At 36.3% G+C, this 20,705-nt stretch overlaps 1 protein-coding gene across 3 annotated transcripts in view; it reads right to left on the reverse strand.

Annotated features, from left to right (window-relative positions):
• Window positions 1-6,922: 6,922 nt before the first annotated feature.
• TBC1D15 (TBC1 domain family member 15) overlaps window positions 6,923-20,705 on the reverse strand; it is a 66,926-nt gene continuing 53,143 nt past the window's right edge. For all 3 annotated transcript variants that reach the window (XM_012738840.2, XM_012738839.2, XM_076007164.1), the window contains 6 exons: window positions 18,072-18,172; window positions 12,702-12,801; window positions 12,219-12,316; window positions 10,401-10,517; window positions 9,442-9,528; window positions 6,923-8,271 (listed from right to left, as the gene is read on the reverse strand). In XM_012738840.2, the coding sequence (XP_012594294.1) occupies window positions 8,053-8,271; window positions 9,442-9,528; window positions 10,401-10,517; window positions 12,219-12,316; window positions 12,702-12,801; window positions 18,072-18,172 (722 nt within the window). In that variant the 3' untranslated portion in view covers window positions 6,923-8,052. The remainder of the gene's footprint in view (window positions 8,272-9,441; window positions 9,529-10,400; window positions 10,518-12,218; window positions 12,317-12,701; window positions 12,802-18,071; window positions 18,173-20,705) is intronic.

Here is a 20,705-nt window from a genome sequence, read left to right on the forward strand (position 1 = left end):
ATGTCTTTTCAGAGGACAGTTTAAGCCATTCACATTTGAGAGGATTGAAATTTGAGGTAGATTCCCATTCATATTGGGTGAAATCCTGTTGTTTTTGTGTTACTCCGTGAACCATCATGAAGTCTAAGTTCTAGCCTTTAACGCTTGAATGATTTTACTTTGAAGAATGTTCAGTGTGTAATGCAGGTCTGAGTACTTCTTGTAGGGCTGGTCTGGTCTTTGCAAATTCCATCAGTGATTTCTTGTCTGGGAAGGACTTTATTTCCCCCTCATAGATGAAACTTAATTTTTCTGGATAAAGAATTCTAGGTTGGGCTTTATTCTGTTTTAGAAGTTTAAGGATAGGCACCCAATCCCTTCTGACTTGTAAAGTTTCAGTTGAGAAATCTGCAGTTATTCTAATAGGCTTTCCTTTGTAGTTTATTTATTGCTTTCATCTCACTGCTCAGAAAATTGCTTCTTTCATGTTTACTTTGGTCACCCTAATAACTACATGACGTGGTGATTGCCTTTTCACATTAACTGTCCCAGGAGTTCTGTGCACTTCTTGTATATGGATATCAAGATTTCTGGCCAGACCTGGGATATTTTCCTCTCGTATTCCATGAAATAAGTTTTCCAATCTATGTGAATTTTATTTTTTCCTCTGGGATGCCAATGATTCCAATATTTGGCTTCTTTATATAATCCCACATTTCTTGTATGTTTTAGTCTTGTCTCTTGTTTCTGTGTTCTTTTTCTTCATCTGATTTGTTTACCACATAGGTATTATCTTCAAGCTCTGAGATTCTTTCCTCTGCATGATCCATTCTATTCTTGAGGCTTTCCACTGTATTTTGAAGTTTCTTAAATGCCTCCTTCATTGCCAATATTTGTTTGGCTTTTCCTTAGTATTTCAATTTTGTTGGAGAATTTTTCTTTCATTTCCTGAATTGTTCCTGTGGTTTCTTTATGTTGGGATTCTATTTTCTCTTCAATTCCATCGAGTTTTCTCACAATCTATATTTGGAATTCTTCCTCTGTCAGTTTAATCATATCGTGTAAGTTGGTACTAATTGATGGAGATCGAATATTTTGGGGAGGAGGTATCTTTTCTCTCTGATCTTTCATGTTTCTTGTGTTCTTTTGCTGATTCTTTCTCACCAGGCTACTTTGTCAAGAACTGGAGGTGCTGGGACTGGTTTATGTACTTAATTCTGGGACTCCAAAGGGACATTCCTTGGCAGTGCTGGGGAGATGTGCTCTGGTCCTGTATTGTCTTAGAGGAGTTTTACCCTGTTGGTTATCTCTGACCTCTTGTCTTCACCTTCTGCTTATAGAAATTATTAAGTCTGGATCCCTTGCTTATACTCCCAGGAGTTGGATCACTCTTGTGTGTGACTCCACTAGCAACCACTAGTTTGAGGTGGAAGGCACTGTGTTGGGCTATGAGGTTACTCTCTCTCTTGTTGCTTGTAGTTTGCGTGGAGGAGTAGGTTATCAAGGTATTCCAATACCTTTGTATTGAGCTCTAAACCCCCAAATGGGATACACAGGTGCCTCAGTCTTTGGGGAATGTCATGCCACTCCCAAGCATTACTTGAGCCCTGTTACCACTTTAGGTGGGGTGAGAAGAGCAACAGGTATTGGTGAGCCTAAGAGAGTATACTTCAGAGGTTGCTTGATCTGCAGCTAGGGGAGAGCTGCTGACATGTTATTCAGGGCTCTTTCACCACTCTTGTGGAACAGCTCCTGATGGAGGGTGTCAATTGGTGCAATTGCTAAGGACTCTGGTCAAGATTTTCCTTCCCAGACCACAAGCCCTTCAGTTGTCGACAGCCTGGGCGCCAAGGGCAAGCCCAGGCTTGTTATGGTCTTATCAGATGATCAAAACAAACCTGCTGTACCAAGTCAACAATCTGTCCCCTTTTGCTTAGTTCCAAGGTCCTACAGACTCGCTAGTCATACAGGGAAAGAAACATTTCTCCTTTCTCCCAGGCTGGGGGAGGGACTTTGGCTGAGACTGCCACAAGTCCCAAGCCCCAAAATGTCTTTTCTCCTTTCTTCCCTCCTCCAAGGGTGTGGTCTGCCCTGCCAAAGGGAAAGATAACCCACCGGACTGGGGGAAGGGCACTTCCCGGGGCTACTAGGCATCTCAGCCCAGGAAGTGGCTACCCTCATTACTCCACCCCTCCAAGGGCGGGGTTTGTCTAGTTGATATGAAGTACACGGCTCAGGGCTACTGGGGAAGCCCTGCCCAAGGCCACTGAGGTTCACAGACCAGAAAATGGCCTGCCTTGCTACTCTGCCCCTGCAGAGGAGGGGTCAGTCCCTTTCGTATGAAACACTAGTGGTCTGGTCACAGCCAAGGGCCATCTGCAACTCCAGTGGGTCTCAGCCCACAAAGCAGCCTCCCTTCCAAGGATGGGGTCTGTCCCTTTGGCAGGAGGCACCCCCGACCAAGTTACAGCAAAGAGGCACCGCGGGTCTCACCTCAAAAAGCAGCCTTCTTCACTACTCCGCCCTTCCAGGGGTGGAGTTTGTCCTTTGGTGCAAAGCACCCAGGCGGTTGAGTCACAGCAAGGTGACAGTGCCACAGTGGGTCTCAGCTCGAAAAGTAGCCTCCTTCACTAGTACAGCCTTCCAGGGCAGGGTCTGTCCCTTTGGTGCAAAGCAGCCCAGGGGCGGAGATGAAGCAAAGGGGTGGTAGCAGACCTGCCGCCAGTTTCAGCTGGAAAAGAGGCCTCTTTCACTACTCCGCCCAGGGGTGGAGTCTGTCCCTTTGGCGCAAAGCAGCCTGCGGTCAGGTTGCAGGAAAGTGGGGTTGGGGGTGCAGCTCAAAAAGTGGCCTCCTTCGCTACTCCACCTTTCTAAGGCAGAGTTTGTTCTTTTGGTGCAAAACGCAGGCATCTGGGGGGATAGGGGTCCGCCCTAGACCACTTGGAGACTCACCCAAGATAGTGACCTCTCCCCCTTTTCCGCCCCTTCAAAGGCAGAGCTTGAGTCGCCAGCACAAAAAGACCAGCGCAGGGTTGGGAGGGAAAGCGGCTTCTCTCCTTACTCCCCTCCTCCAAGGGCGGGACCTGCTATGCCAGGCAGGAGCAGGGGCATTGCCTGAGTCCATTGCCTGGGCAACACGCCTCAGTGATCTTAGGCTACAGACACCCAAAATGGTGGCTGCCTACCCACTGAGAGCGACTGCACAGCCGGTAGCCGGGCTGGGTTTGGCACGCTGTCTCCAAGATCCACCTGATGAGACCACTGCTTCCCTAACACACTGACTTACGACTAATCAGTAGAAAGGATCTGTACTCTGTCCCACCCTACACCAGCCAAATCTTCGGCAAATTCTGAGGGCAGAGCCTCCTTTATGGCGTTCACCTCCTTTGTTCTGGTCCTGGCAGTCTCCTGAAGTGAGAAGCCTGTCTCCAAGCTCTCTCCCGTGGAACCAGGAAGTGTCCACTCGGACCAGTCCCTCCCCCACCCAAAGCAGACCCAGCACAGCGCACTGGAGAGTTCAAAATGTTTCCCACTCCTATCTCTACTCCGCACAGCCTGTTGGCCCATGCTACCACTTCTTACTGACTTCAGGCCCTTCCCTGCCTACGTGGGTGTGGAGGTCAGTCGCCCTCCTGTGGGTCAGACCGCACCGCCCTGGCTGGCTGATGGGCGCAGCCATCCCACACTCTATTCCCTATTGTATATCTCATACTCTCTGGACTTTGTGGTCGATTCTCCAATTCACCTGCTTTTTGTCCCAGCGCTGCTTGTCTCTTGCTGCTTTTCTGCAGAGTCATGAAGCTGATCCTGTGGGAGAGCAATTCCCTCAAGTGTAGTTGTCCACGTTCTTCACCTCCTACTCTGGGAGCAGAGAGCCAGGAGGTCACCCCTAATCTGCCATTTTTCCTACCTCTCCAGTTGTCAGCTTTTGAGGAAAATCAGAGAACGCTAGGAGAAACTATGTGACCTCTCTTTAAAAATATGCAATATGCACACGACTTCACATGCAGTAAGAGGTTCATGCATCCTCCAAAAACTCCAAGATGCCCAAACTAGAACCTTACCCTGGGATATAGCTGCACACGAGTCACATGAAATTCTAGGTTCTTCAATAAATATTTTGGGTTACTCTATACAAACTGTCTTTAATATATATAATGATATGAATTTCCTATAATAATTAGTTGGCATCCACAAAAACTCTGGGCAAGGTCAAGTTAAGAAACATCATCTATCCCAAAAGGCTACTTCCTTACTGTTTAAAAAAGATTTAATTTCTAATCACCAAGACTAAAGTTACTAATATATAAAAACATGAAGAATCTTAGATATACGAAATTATCAAAATAGGGAGGTTCTTAAATGCAAAAATGTTTCCCACAGATTCATACCAAAATTGAAAATATAGATGTTCAACTTAAGATGGGATTATGTCCCAATAAACCCAACATGAAGTGAAAATATCTTAGATCAAAAATGCATTTAATACACCTAATCTACCAACCACCATAGTTTTGCCTAGTCTACCTAAAACGAGCTCTGAACACTACATTAGCCTACAGTTGGGCAAAATCATCTAACACAAAGCGTATTTTATAATAAAATATTGAATTCTCTCATGTAATTTATTGAATGCTATATTGAAAATGAAAAACAGAATAGTTATATGGGTACTCCAAGTATGGTTTCTACTGACTGAGTTGCTTTCACATCATCACAAAGTTGAAAAAGCCCAAGTCAAACCACTTAAGTTGGGGACCGTCTGTACTATTAACATTTAAAATTAGAAACTACCTGAATTTTAACAACTTTAAATATAACATAATATAGCACATATTTTATATAAGGGTGCAAACAGAGCATCTTGTGAAAATTGAAACAAATCTTTTATTAGACTAACAAATTTACCTGAACTATGTATTTCAGCAATCTCAATAGCTAAAGTTTACACAGTATTTGCTAACTGGATTTTGTGGACTGATTAAGACTTTACCTAGCACTGTATCATTTCCATATCAAAAAATATGCTACAGATTCACACAATTTAGTAAAAATTATGTTTTAACAAGTAGTTTTATAATAAAACTTGACAAAAGTTCAACTTACTTAATGTTAAGGTTAAAAAAAATCTGAAGTAGCTATCACATTACGTAGCAGAAAAAAACTCCCAAAAAGCCACTGTCCAGGAAGAACAAGGAGGACATCAAGATGTTCCAAGCAATTTCCTGAATAGCAGGAAATGAAAGGCTAGTGATACTGAGTTTTTGATCAGTTTACTTTCTTTTTCTGAATAGACTTACTCATTATTAACTGATGAAAGATAACAAACATAATATTAAAAACTAAAATCTAATGGCTCTACCGTCATTATTGTCAGTGCTCAACTAGGAAAAAAGTTCATTTGGTTCCCTAACTTTCTTGGCGGGGGGAAATCTACCCACAGGACCATTTTAGAACTGCACAAGTTTTTCTTTACACTAGTATCAATTGTAGTAAGTTGCTTTACTCAGAAAATTTTATCTTCCAAGGCAACACTATGCTCACTTCCACACTGATGAAAAATGCTTTCAGTTATAAAAAGGATCATGCAAAGCAGATAAAAACATAGACTGGGGAAAGAAAGCCCTATTTAACAAATTTTGCTGGGAAAATTGAAGAGCCACATGCAGAAGAATGAAACTTCTCTCCCTAGCTCTCACAATACACAAAACTTAACTCAAGATGGATTAAAGACTTAAATGTAAGACCTGACACTATAAAAATTCTAGAAGAAAACAGGAAAAATTCTTCTGGACGTTGTTTATGACTAAGACCCCAAAAGCAAAAACAACAAAAACAAAAATAAATGGGACTTAATTAAACTAAAAAGTTTCTGAACAAAATAAGAATAGACAACCTACACAACTGGAGAGAATATTAGCAAACTATACATCTGACAAGGACTAATATCCAGCATCTAAAAGGAACTCAAATTCACAAGAAAAAAATAACCCCATTAAAAAGTGGGCAAAAGACATGAACATTTTTCAAAAGATATACACAAGGATGAAACAATGCACAACATCACTAATAATGAGAGAAATGCAAATTAAAACCACAATGAGATACCACCTTTTGGTCATTATTAAAAAGTCAAAAGACAGATGTTGGCACAGATACAGTGAAAAGGGAACACTTATACACTATTGGTGAGAATATAAATTAGTACAACCTCTATAGAAAATAGTACAGAGACTTCTCAAAGAACTAAAAGTAGACCTACCACTTCTGGGTAGTGATACAAAAAGGATAAGTCATTATACCAAAAGGATACATGCACTCATATGCTTATCACAGCACAATTCACAATTGCAAGATATAGAATCAACCTAAGTGTCCATCAACTGACAAGTGGCCATATATACACACGCACACATATAGACAAACATACACCATGGAATACTACTCAGCCACAAAAAAGAATGAAATAATGTCTTTTGCAGTAACTGGGATGGAAGTGGAGGCCGTTACCCTAAGTGAATTATCTCTCGAATGAAAAAACAAATACCACATGTACTTATTTATAAGGGGAGCTAAATGATGGGTATACATAGTCATATAGAGTGGGATAATAAACTTTGGCGACTTAAAAGTGGTGGGTGTGGGACATGGTGAGGAATCAAAATTACCTACTAGGTACAATGTATACTATTTGGAAGATGGGTACACTAAAAGCCCAAACTTCACGACTATATAATTTATCCATGTAAAAAAACAAACAAATAAAAATTTGTACCCCTACCATCTATTCCAATTTAAAAACATAAAAATAAAAAACAGGTCATGTTTCTCATTTCCATAACTCATTCAAATGCTTACTTGATTCACATAAAAATATGAGACGTACTGGGGTTCATGTTGGATTTTTTTCTTCTGATAAAGAACAGACTATTTCTAAGCATAATTTAACTGAAAACACTACTTCAAATTTATTTTAATAATATATACAAGAGTTAACAAATTACAATTAAAATGTAATCAGTTATGTTAATTCTATATAACTTAAAATCATGCAATACTGCATGGTAAAAACAACAGCTTCGTTCATATACAAAAAAATATTGAGACTCCTGATAATATCTTGAAATGTTGACATAAGCTTTTTGCAAAGAGTATTTTATAAAAATTTAAAGACCTGATTAATCAGTTAATGCATTATTAGGAAAGATAATAAACATTATTAATAAAATGAGGATACAAGCAATTAATTGTAAAATTACACCAGGTACAGATCTGAAGGTAGTTCTCATGAAATAAATGCTAAGAAAATAGTTTTGAAAAAGATCTCATATTGAAGCCATGTATTAATTTTGGCAAACCAGGTTATATAAATCAATAGTCAAGTTTATTCAGTTAAAGAAAATATGCCTAACCTTTCTTATACTCATAAATAAGTACTTATCATCTTTATATACAAGTGAAGAAAAGTTCAATGTAAAAAATATACTGCCGATCCACTTAATGGTTGAAATAGTTCTTTATCTACACATTAAATTGCATTGATGAAAATGTCCAATTTAAATCACATTCAACCAGCATAAATATTTAAGCTGAGCATTGCTGTAAACAATAGGAAAAAAACCAATCCTTTTTGAAAATTTCATTACTAGGTAACAATTTCTCAGCTTTGAATGCGATAAAGGCTCAATATTTAATTTAATCAAATTCAAGACCCACTAAACTTAGAGTAAACAAAGTGAATGTTTTTCAAAGTGCATAATTTCCAACTCATCCACTTGTAATATTTATCCAATTCCAGTTCATCATCAAGAAAATAAAATGTACTTGGCTATAAAAATACTAAGGAATGTTATCGAAAAGGAAAGGCTATTTGGTAGAAGTAACTACAAAAATAATTAGTTTAAATCTTTGTAAAGCTTTAATGCAAGAACATCAGTACATTTTCTTTCCATAAACCTTAAAGCATGATCAATACCAAGATTTTAAATTTCCAACTTTCAAGTACTTGAAAAGGAATCGCAACAAAGTGTCTCTTCAAAAAAAAAAAAAAAAAAAAAAAAGCAAGAAAAATGATCATGCAGGTGTTAATCTGCTGACATCTGAGAACACTGATATCTGTGTTGGGCTGTCATCTCTGGCTCCACTGGCAGTAAGTGTAGGCAAAGTGTTACTCTGAAATGCAGATGTAGGATGTGCCAAGCCACAATTTTCATCTTCGCCAGTGTCTGAATCTGGTGTTGTAACTTCACTGTCCTGAAGCCCCAGGATCTCACAGACTGCTTGTGGCAATTCCTGGATATGAAAAAACCAAACACAAAACCATCACCCACTAGAGAAGAAAAATAATCACAAAGTAATACTTCTCTTTAAAACTGCACTGATTCCAGAATCTCAACACTTGTTCTAAGAGTATAAATGTCATGTACCCTTCTCACAACTTTCTTATTCACTCCAAATGAAATTCTAACCACCTTTTCTTTTTTTTTGTAAGTGGTTCCTAGACATCTTCCAAATTAGCTACTCTTCATTTCACCCCAACACTTCCACAAACATGGTTTTCTAATATTTGGCATTTATCTCTTTCTCTTCTTCATAATAATATTATATCTTTTTTTTTCTTGTACACCAGTCTGTAATTTTTAATTAGAATGAGCTATCAGACATTATATCTTATTTATAGTTATCTTTCTCTCTCAGTAAATAAAAGTTCCTTAAAGGTAAAAAGTATCTGGCTGACATATTTTAGAATACAACAGCTATCAAATAAATATTTGTAGAACTGGATCAACTGTTTGGATCCACGAACAAACGATACAAGGACCAAACAAGAATTCTCATAATAATTAATGCAAGAGCCACAAGCAAGGCACAGTGGCAAGTGTCTGTGGTACCAGCTACTCTGGCTGGGAGGCTGAGGTGGGAGAATCACTTGAGCTTAGGAGTCTGATGCCAGCCTGAGCAACATAGTGAGACCCTGTCTCTTTAAAAAAAAAAAAAAAGCAAATGCCAAGCCCCAAACCACCAGAAGTATACTTATCTAGCTTGAATAAAATAAATGTAGTAACATAGACTAAATACTATTCATTTAATTATTTCTGATTAGCATCTGTCTTTATTTGGAGATACTATATATTTAATATGAGAGCCAATTCTGTATTCATTAGTTTGTGTAATATATCATTGCTTGGTTAAATTCTATAGCCTCTTTAATTGTTATGGAAATATTTTCATTACTTTTACATTTTGCTTTATTATTAAATGTTTCCTATCTGGCATAATTAGTCAACTGTTTTCAATTAAGTGCTTTAAATCTATAATGGTAAAGCAAAAGGGCAGCCAATGATTTGTGTCTGCCCTCAACTTGTTAAAACTGCCATTTATTTTACTTCTAAGAAAAATTTTTCTTGATCTCAACCCATCGAAAACAAACAAAAAATCTTGCAGTTATCTGAAACACTTTACCTTGCATTTTACCATCTGTAGAGAAATTGCTTCTGCCTTGCACAGTGTATCTTCCACATCAATTTTCATGGACAATTCATTGATATGCTAAAAAGTATCAACAATATAAAATGATAATTGAAACTGAAAGCATTATTACATTCTACTATACAATTTATTACCAGTTATATTTCACTGCAGATAAAATCCTTAAAATAAAAATACTCATATAGCCGGGCGTGGTGGCTCATGCCTGTAATCCTAGCACTTTGGGAGGCCGAGGCGGGCGGATTGCTCAAGGTCAGGAGTTCGAAACCAGCCTGAGCGAGACCCCGTCTCTACCAAAAATAGAAATAAATTAATTGACCAACTAAAATATATATATACAAAAAATTAGCCGGGCATGGTGGCACATGCCTGTAGTCCCAGCTACTCGGGAGGCTGAGGCAGTAGGATCGCTGAGCCCCGGAGATTGAGGTTGCTGTGAGCTAGGCTGACGCCACGGCACTCACTCTAGCCTGGGCAACAAAGTGAGACTCTGTCTCAAAAAAAAAAAAAAAAAAAAAATACTCATATATTACAAATATGGAGGAAATTCAATATATCTTTCATTACATTATTTCAAGTTTTAAAGCTAAGAATAGTTAATAAGCTCATGGAACATTAAATCCAACAGCTGTCCCAAGTCAGCTATCTCAAAGTTGTAAACAAAAGACAATTCCTTTTTCAAACACTAAAGTACATAAAAGAGCATTTGTTGAATTTCCTTTTCTTCCTAATTAGCCAGGTGAAAATAACTGGCTAATATGTATTTGCTGAACTTTCATTCTCACAGAGTCAGTCCTAGCACTAAGTGTTATTGATGCAATTTAAGTTACTCATGAGATTCAATAATGATCTAAGGAAATGTTCTGTATATCAGGACCACCAAATTGAGGGAAAAGCCAAAATACTAAAATTTAAATTAAAAGAATAACTACCTTAAGTATTTCATTGAAGCCATAATGCTTTTCCATTATTTGTTGCTTCTCTGATTCCAGAATAGCACAACAGACAAGAAGATGGAAATTTTTGCATGGTAGTTCAGTCCACATTACCTATTTAAAAAAATAGAACTATTTAGTAAACTATATCAATTCTACAATATTCTCCTCATAGATACAATGCTGAACACTGAATGACTTCTATGCAAAGCAGAAGTTGCCTATATGGGGTAGTCCACTGTTTTTCTAGCTATGAAATGAGGGGTAGTAGAGTCTTACCTACAAAGTTAACTATCATCAAGTTTAACATTATGTGAAATATACTGTATTCTAAATGAGGTTCTTTAGATAACTACAGTAAGCAAATCACTGAGTCTAACCAATATGATACATGTTATTATAAAGGAGCCACACCCACAAGGTTAAGTTTAAGGTGTAAGGGTTAGAGACATTTTCAGTGTTTTCTGAACCTTCAGTTTCTCACTTGTAAATCTTCAGTCCCTGAAAAAAACAATAAGCCTAAATCCTAGAAATAAAAAAAAGATTCAGTTATACAGTACATGGGCTCAATAACACCCAAAGATAGTTCCACATTCCAAAGATGTAAAACACATATTATATGACTCAGATTATCCCTGAATGTGACAAAAACTGAACCAACTACCCCAAATTTACACTCAAATATATAAAATGTTTAATGAATAGTTACAATTCTTAAATATAGATAATACCCTCAAATTTAGGGCCTTAATTTCCCCCAGGTTAATGTAAATAATAATATCTTTTCTGGAAAGATAAAAAGACCCACACAAACAATAAATATTATTAGAACATACCTCATATGTTTTTAATGTCTTTCAAAAAGAGTAAATCAAGTTGAACAATTCTCAAACTAAATCTAATTGTTGAAAGTTTAAATACAATGCAATTCACTTCAAAGGTTTCAATAAAAGTTTAAATGTATTTAGTAAACACAGATTAAGACATTATTCTAGCTATGTTGTAATAATATTCTTAATTCATCCTTTAAAGAAATTAAAATACTGAAAAACATTTAAGTATGGTTCCAGGTAGAGGGCATGTGGGTTTTACTCCTAATTTCAGAATACAGGAAATGAGCATAAAGCAAAGATCCTTCAATCAGCATATCCCCTTCTCTACTGGAAGCAGTCATCAACTGTATAGGAAGAGATTTCCAGCTGTAAAAGCCTCAGAGGGCACTAGGGTTCCATCGTATATAGGTGTGCTTATTATCCAAATGGACTGTCTCCCCAGTCTTTCCTTGGGAGAATTTCTATTATCCCTTAGTTTTTATAAAGATAAGGCTGCAATCAGTCATTACGCCAATATTCTACTACAAACCACATTGATCTGTTATTGACAGATACTTCAGAAGAAAATACAAAATGATTTTCTGTTTTTCATTAAAAGTTACCCTGGGTTAAAAAAATGGATGTACACCAAAAACATGATAATGAGTTCTCTCCACACCAGATGTGGCAGAGTGCCTCTCATAAAGTCAAGTCTCCCCAAAAAAGAACACAAGCAGCAAATGGTCTAAAGAACTTGTTCTAGAATTCCTCTTGGACCCAAATCTCATAGGGATTGTGATTAGAAAAAGCAACTCCAAAAGACCAGATATTCAGTTTGAGATTTGAGATCACTAATTTTTAAAGATAGGCTACAAATCCATCAAAATTTTGGAACATACTTGCCTTAGAAATTTCAGTTAGGCTATCATAATCCATTTATACTCTACAGAATAAACTGTTTCTTTTCATAATATTATATTTGTATAATAATTTAAGAACTCACCTCCCACAATCGAAGAATATCTAGAAAACTAAATTCCCTTTTAAATCTTATTAAAAGCCATCTGAAGCAAAAATAAAGGTAGCCGGAGTCCTGAGATTCTATACAAAAGAAAAAAAATACAAATAGAGTTTACTTTTATGCTAATTAGGTCAAAATACAGTGACCTTTCTCAAAATCAAATTTTTCTATGCTTCTTAGGCAACTGAAAGTCTAAAAATTTGCTTTGTAATAATTCAAGGAAACATCTGAAATTTGTAGGCTCACTTTTCTTTTCTAGGCTCACCACCAAATAAAAAACACATTTTATGAATCAAATTTTTGAGACAGAATTATAAAAGATAACTATCTTTGTAAAAGTCCCACACTTTCATTCTTCAAAGGAACAGCAGTAGAGTATGCATTTCTTTAAAAGAGTTCTTTACATTTTTTTCCTGTGCATTGCCCTATAATTTGCTTAGTATAGTTTAGACTCATTAAACTTACCTAAGTAACTGCAAAATCCACTGTCCAACAATCGAAGTAACGTACTCAGTTGAATTAGCTGGGTCTTCATGCCTTGCATTTGTTCTTCAAAATTTTGATGCTTTAAAGGGAAATAATTGTTAAAATACAAGTAATATTTAATAAATACTTATCATACATATTCATTGATAACTAAAACATGATGTCGGAGGACAAATGTTAGACTTATACCACATTGGTTATCTTAAAAAATACATAGTTAAAAAGCTAAAACCAACACTAAAAAGGGGGTCTCAAACTAAGGATTATTTTTTTCCCTCTATTCATCTGATTTAAATAAAGAAGAATGCAGGCATAGCAAATGGCTGATACACTTATTTTTTACAAAGCATTAAAAACTTGGTGAAAGGAACAGACATTTTGGAGATAAACATTTATCAAATTATTTCCATCATTAAAATTAACTTTAGTTTCAACATGTACTTCATTTTAAAGAATTACTTCTTATGTTTGATGACATTAGGGAATCTGTAAGTTCAGAAACATTATTTGGATTTCATACTTTAATTCTCTCACAAGTGCAAAGACTATATGACATGTGATATTGCAACAGACTTGACTATAGGAGCAGATAGTGAAATCCAGCTGTCTTCTATTAAACCAAACATTTTTAAAAATGAAAAATGTAAAACAATCCCTCTTCTCAGTACATTTTTTTCATTTGGAAAAGTTACTTTTCATTAAAAAAATGTAATGTATGTTAAGGTGGAATAGGTTTGTTATTTTTTAATGAATAAATATTTATAAATGTCTCAGTATTAATTTTTCATATGATAAATATCAATAGATACAACTCACACAAACAAAAGCTCTTCAGGGTCCTCTATACTATGTCTATAGAGACTATAAAGGCATCCTGAGATCACAGAGTTTGAGAATTGTTGGGGTTTATTTACATGCTCTTAACAATCTTTTTTTTTTTTTTTTTTGAGACAGAGTCTCACTTTGTTGCCCAGGCTAGAGTGAGTGCCGTGGCGTCAGCCTGGCTCACAGCAACCTCAATCTCTGGGGCTCAGCGATCCTACTGCCTCAGCCTCCCGAGTAGCTGGGACTACAGGCATGCGCCACCATGCCCAGCTAATTTTTTGTATATATATTTTTAGCTGGTCAATTAATTTATTTCTATTTTTGGTAGAGACGGGGTCTCGCTCAGGCTGGTTTCGAACTCCTGACCTTGAGCAATCCTCCCGCCTCGGCCTCCCAGAGTGCTAGGATTACAGGCGTGAGCCACCACGCCCGGCCTACATGCTCTTAACAATCTTTAAAGTTGAGTAGTTTCCCTACCAATACTTGAGTCAAAGGACCAAGAGGCACCAAATGCTTTGAAAGGCTGCTTAAATGATTCTGATCCCTCTAACTCATTTGCCCCACACCCCTCCACGGTAACCTATGGCCCTAACCCTTGTGAAAAGTTTTAGACTACAATAGTGCTTTAGAAGAATTAACAGACTAGAAACCTTTTTTTTTTGAGACAGAGTCTCACTCTGTCGCCATGGCTAGAGTGCAGTGGTGCCATCATGGCTCACTGCAACTTCAAACTCCTGGGCTCAAGAGATCCTCTTGCCTCAGCCTCCCAAGTAGCTGTGAATATAGGCACATGCCATGATGCCCGGCTAATTTTTCTATTTTTAGTAGAGATGGGGTCTTACTCTTGCTCAGGCTGGTTTGAACTCCTGAGCTCAAGCAATCCTCCCGCCTAGGCCTCCCAGAGTGCTAGGGTTACAGGCATGAGCCACCACGTGTGGCCTAGAAACAATTACTCTTGATTAAAAAAAAATTAAAGGCTGCTAATTCTCAATAAGCTGCTTCGCTTTAATGAATTAAAAACTAGTTTTTTAATAGACTATCTCAAGGCTTCAGGATATAGTTTCTCCACATTTACCAGCAGGACCTGTAGGGGAAAGGCAGAATTAACTCTCTTAGGATAATTTTTGTTGTGACACATCCAAAGACTAGAATTGGTTTGGAAGTGCCAACATGACAGCCACTGCTATATCCATTCTAATATAAAAAAGAAGCACTCAGGCCGGGCGCGGTGGCTCACGCCTGTAATCCTAGCTCTTGGGAGGCCGAGGCGGGCGGATTGCTCAAGGTCAGGAGTTCAAAACCAGCCTGAGCAAGAGCGAGACCCCGTCTCTACTATAAATAGAAAGAAATTAATTGGCCAACTGATATATATATATAAAAAAAATTAGCCGGGCATGGTGGCGCATGCCTGTAGTCCCAGCTACTCAGGAGGCTGAGGCAGAAGGATCGCTCGAGCCCAGGAGTTTGAGGTTGCTGTGAGCTAGGCTGACGCCAAGGCACTCACTCTAGCCTGGACAACAAAGCGAGACTCAGTCTCAAAAAAAAAAAAAAAGGAGAAGCACTCTCACAATGACAGACACCAACTGCAAAAAAGCAATTATTACTAGAGAAGGTAAAGTGGGATCAACAATGGATATACAAAGGGCTTCAACTGTATATGCAAATAAATATATGCGTACGCACATATATAGAGAGATGTGGAAAAGAAAGAGTGGGACCAAAACTATATGGCAAAATGAATAATGGGCCGAGGGTGGTGGCTTGTGCCTGTAATCCTAGCTCTCTGAGAGGCCGAGGTGGGTGGATCGTTTGAGCTCAGGAGTTTGAAACCAACCTGAGAAAGAGTGAGACCCCATCTCTACTATAAATAGAAAGAAATTAATTGACCAAGTAATATATATAGAAAAAATTAGCCAGGCATAATGGTGCATGCCTGTAGTCCCAGCTACTCGGGAGGCTAAGGCAGGAGGATTGCTTGAGCCTAGGAGTTTGAGGTTGCTGTGAGCTAGGCTGATGCCACGCACTCACTCTAGCCTGGGCAACAAAGCGAGACTGTCTCAAAAAAAAAAAAATGAATAATGGATATAAGTTCATTAGATCATTGTACTTTGTGAATATTTCCATAATAACAAAGTTAATGCCTAGACCTACATTAGATGTAAATATCAACAATAGTAAATTTATGGACATTAGGTTCAGCCATCACAAAAGTAGTAAAAACTAACATGAAGTAAAGCTGTAAAATAAAAAAAAGGAGTTAAGAAGTAGCAGCACAGATTTAAGGATGCCAAAACAATAGCAATGCAGTGAAACATAATCAGATTATTTTGATTGCCCTCAACCAAATATTATTTTAAAAAATATTATTTTTAAAATTAGTAGGCAATATACTAAGAGATCTTTTTAGAATAAAGACTAGAAAGCTCCCCAGAACATACTCAATGGAAAAGGCAAACACAGAACAGTTACTGTGAAAAAGATAGAACAAAGAAATTGAATCTTTTTCACACACAAAAGATGACAAGTAGACTATAAAGTATATATTACACATGTTCAGAAAGTAGTCTTTATATATGAGACCTAAATACATGAACACATATGTATGTATATATGCATATATGCATGCGGCATGCCGACATGTTTGAACATGTCAATATTGGCTTTGTTTTAATGAAAACTATTATTGCAAAAGAAACTAAGTCCAGCATGTTCACGTTAGTTTTTTTTTTTTTTTTTTTTGGAATACCTATTATAAACATTTAAATTAAGCACTGGGGAAAGATTCACGTGTTTATTCTACAAAAATCTGTTGAACAACCTCATGTCAAGCATTAGGAAAATTCTTGTATGCTACCACCAGTGTAACAAAGACAACATCCCTTCATTAAGGAACATACTAGCTCTAGTGAAAAGAGGATAAAAAACAAAAACACAAAGAATGCAGAAAACAGTTTTTATGTAATTAGTATGAGTTGTACAGACCTTTATAAAAATGTCTCAGGTTTCTACAGTACTTGGTAGTAATTGGAACTAAGAAGGTAGGCAAGTCAATCAATCATAAAGGTAAGGAAGACAAACTATGATATTACCAGATTATAGCAATTGATAATCCTTTCAAATAATCCAAAAACATTAATTTAAGGCAAAGGACTAAGTTGAATATTTATGAATTTAACAGTAAAAGAACATTTTAAACTATCAAATCTTACCAAATATACATTTGAAAAAAACTAAAGAGAAGTGAGGACAAGTTGAAACCATGGACAAGAGACTTGAGGAACAAAGTGACTGTAATCAACATAAGTTAGGGTATAATTTAAAATAACTAAAAGAGTGAAATTGGAATGTTCTTAACACAAAGAAATGATAAATGCCTGAGGTGATGGATACCCCAATTATCCTGATTTGATTAATTCACATTGTATTCCTGTTTCAAAATATCACATGTACCCTATAAATATATACAACTGTTATGTACCCATAATATTTAAAAATAAATTTTTTTTAAAAAAAGAGAGACTTGAAGAAATAGACAAAAGTGTGAAAAATTTAAAGAGGAAAGAAAAATAGGCAAGCAAAAGGGGAAGAAGAGAAGTAAAGAAAAAAGAGAAGGGTACCACTTCCAAATTTCACATTAGTATCCCAGAAACCCTGAGTTAAAACCTATTATTACAGAAAAATAGTTTATATGGTTACAGATCCAAAATCTTTATTATCCCCTTGCAAGCAACCCATTTCAATATCTGACATAAAGGCTCAGCATCGTGTATATTAGTTTTATTTTGAAAAAATACAGTGACCTATGTAGTTAGATCTTTGGATTTCATATGCCTTTATCTACTCTTATCCCCAATACTTTTTTTTTTTCTAATAGATTGCTTGAGAAGACTTTTCTTATTCCCTTGTTAATACTCTCTTTGCAATGTTATCCTAGAACTCTGTCTCAAAGATATAGCACCGATAATAGATAAAATGTTACTAATATGTGTATTTAGGCATAGTTCAACTCAAATGATCACACACTTCTGGAAAATAACAATGAATTACTAAGAATGTGTCAAGAGTTACGAATAATTCAAACACATCTGGAGAAAAATCAGTTACTATAATAACAAAATCCAAAACATTCATAAAAGGTAAGGATATTACTTGGCATGACTAAGCTTTATCTCTGAAACAGATAATATGAAAATTCAACTACTTCACAAAACTGAATTCATCTATTTCATCAATGTTCTATAATGACTCATGGCTCTTCTGCAGAATATAGCATTTACCAATATTAAAATCTTGATTATTCCCTGTACTACAGGCACATATCTACTTTTTCTATTAAAAACAATGCCAGTATTTCTAAACCTCTTGAAAAGCTATTTTAAAAAAAAGTAAGTAAGTCAAGAGGCACGGAGTAATTTTTTAAGTTCCATCATAGTTGGCTAAATTTAAAAATCAATCTTATATTAAGACTATACATCCAAAATTGTCAAAATCAGTTTGATTAAAGGAAGGAATCCCTGTTCTTACCATTTGGTCCATGTAAGAAGCAAAACACCAAAAGGCATCCACTTCATTTTCCATCACATATAAAAGAGGAGAAAGTAAGTCACTCATTCCTTGTACATATCCTAAAAAGAATAGGAAAAAGAAGGTCTCTGAAAACCTAACCTTTATGTATCCTTCTTGTGCATATCATCACCATTTCACTTAAAATTATATCTTCCTTAGGATTCAGAAACAGGCAAATATTGATGTTCACCAAGAAAAGAACATAAAGAAGGAGGAAGTCCAGTAATCAGGTGAGAAAGATGAGTTGCTTTAGATTGAGACGTCAAGCAGATATATAGCTTCCACTATGTGTCTTAGTGTAGATACCACTACAAAGAATGGGTAATATAAAAAAATAATGTGCAAGACCATCAGAAGAAAGAAGACAAATGAAGAGAGAACCCAGAGGAAGATAAACTGTAAGAGTACATGCTCAAAAGGAGATTTGAGAAGGAACAGTCAGAGAAGTAAGGAAAAAAATCAAGAGAGAAGAATGTTGCAAGAATCAAGGAGAAGAAAAGCCCAGAGTGGTCAACAGTGCCAAGCTACTATGAATGAGCCAAGGAAAATAAGAACTGAAAAGGGTCCAACTGCCTTAGCAATCAGACCACTGGTAACCCAAACAAAAGGAGTCACAAACAAAATTATGAACCTCTTCTAAATAGTCATAATCTATATCCCTGTCTCCTTTCTTTTCTTGTTACTCTCAACCAATGCTAGCAACTGGGTTTAATCCAATTAATATTTTGTATCTAAAGTGACCACTTTAACTACCTTTCTCTGGATGTTATTATAATTTCTCTACTGTGACACTAATTAGAGCCCTTGATTGAAAGAAAAATTAGAAAGTTAAGGAACCAGACCCCTAACTTAAAAATAAAAAGTGTTAGTTTTTCTTTTCACCTGAACATGTCAAGCTTCTCGAGTTTTTTGTTTTTTTATTATTTCTCTTTTATAAAACCCTCAATTTCCTTGCTTTACAATGTGCTTTCACACTTAAGAACAGATTTTGAATCAACAAAGAGATAAGAGCTTGTATTAAGCCTTTTCACTTACACATTATTATTCAACTTTGTAACTTTTATACATTTATTAAAATTATAGAGATTTTTTAATGGTAGCTTAGGAAGACTGTGAAAATACAGTCTTTCATTTCTAAAGCTTACATTTTTATTCACCCAAATCTCATCTGCATGGAAGCCATTTAAGATATATTTAAAAGGGAGAGGGAATATTTCCATTAGAAATGATACACAGTTATACATCACTCTGCCTGTTTCAGAAGAAAACTTTAAAAAGTTTCTTATCACCAGAACTTTCCTACCTAGAACTGACACAATGAAATCAATGACAAATATAAAGCCTAAGTCAATTAAAACATGAAGGAAATCTAATCTGAATTCAACAAAGTGCAAAAGAGAATTACTTTACTAGGTCTGACTGCGTATGGTCTATGACAACTATTTCAAAGTGTACTATTCAAAAGATTTACAAAGCACCTTTCCTCTGGAAAATGTGCTTTATTATTAAGTTATAACGAATAAAAATTTCTAAGAAGCTAACTTAATACTTTAAGTCTTCAGCTTTCATATGGGATCACTACCACATTTCTTCTGTAAGTCTTAGCTGAAGCAAGTAGTCAAATTAATCTTCATGTTCTAGCTGCCTTTAATCTATTTTATTTTATACATGATGTTCTGTGGAGTATGTCATGGGTTGTGAGGGTGGAATTAATGTACAAATTCCTTTTAATTAAAGAAAGATTAAAGCTGTCTAAATTAGCATTCAGTGACACTCAGATTCTGCACTAGTGCTGACTGGTGCACATCTTAATCAGCATTACTACAATTGCTAAAGTAGTTTCCTAAAATTACTTTCATAGCAAATTTGTTTCAGTGGGAAGGTGTGAAAAATGAACTCCTTATTACCCTAGTGTACATTTTCTTACACTAAAATGAAAAATTTAATCTACATACAGGTCAATTTTCCAGGTAACTGAAGCTTATCCCCCTCTTAGAGTATCATGCATAAAAAATAAGATCTTGGGGGTTGGAAATCATTAAAAAAAAAAAAAAACAAAAACACTCTCTTGCCTTTGTACACACAGCATTTTGAGTATAATTTAACCTTTTTATTGATTATTCAGGATCATCATAATCCATATACACTGTAAAGGAAAAAAAAAAGACACCTCCCAGAGACACTTCCTAAAGTATAGTGCATTTGCATTCACTAAAAATCACTCATCCTTAAGATCTTCTTACTGCTTTTGATAATTTTTGTCTCCTTCCTCACTACTGACAAGATTGTATTCAATGCAAATATACCTGTACCTCATCTATAGGTTAAGAGGCCAAATAACTCAACATGATAGAATCACAGATAAGAAAGAGTAAATTTACAGCCAAGGTTGCTCTGCCATGAGTAAAGGGCAAGAAATGGGGTCTACTGCTTTTATAAAGAGTATCTTAGCTTCACATAAGGCCAGCATTATTAGTGGGAACCTTGACTGTTTCAGATAACAAAAGTGCCTGGGCTGGGCATGGTGGCTCACACCTATAATTCTAGTACTCAGGGATGCTGAGGTGGGAGGATGGCTTGAGCTCAGGAGTT

This window comes from Microcebus murinus, chromosome 10, assembly GCF_040939455.1.
Source record: "Microcebus murinus isolate Inina chromosome 10, M.murinus_Inina_mat1.0, whole genome shotgun sequence".
Taxonomy (NCBI): Eukaryota; Metazoa; Chordata; class Mammalia; order Primates; family Cheirogaleidae; genus Microcebus; species Microcebus murinus.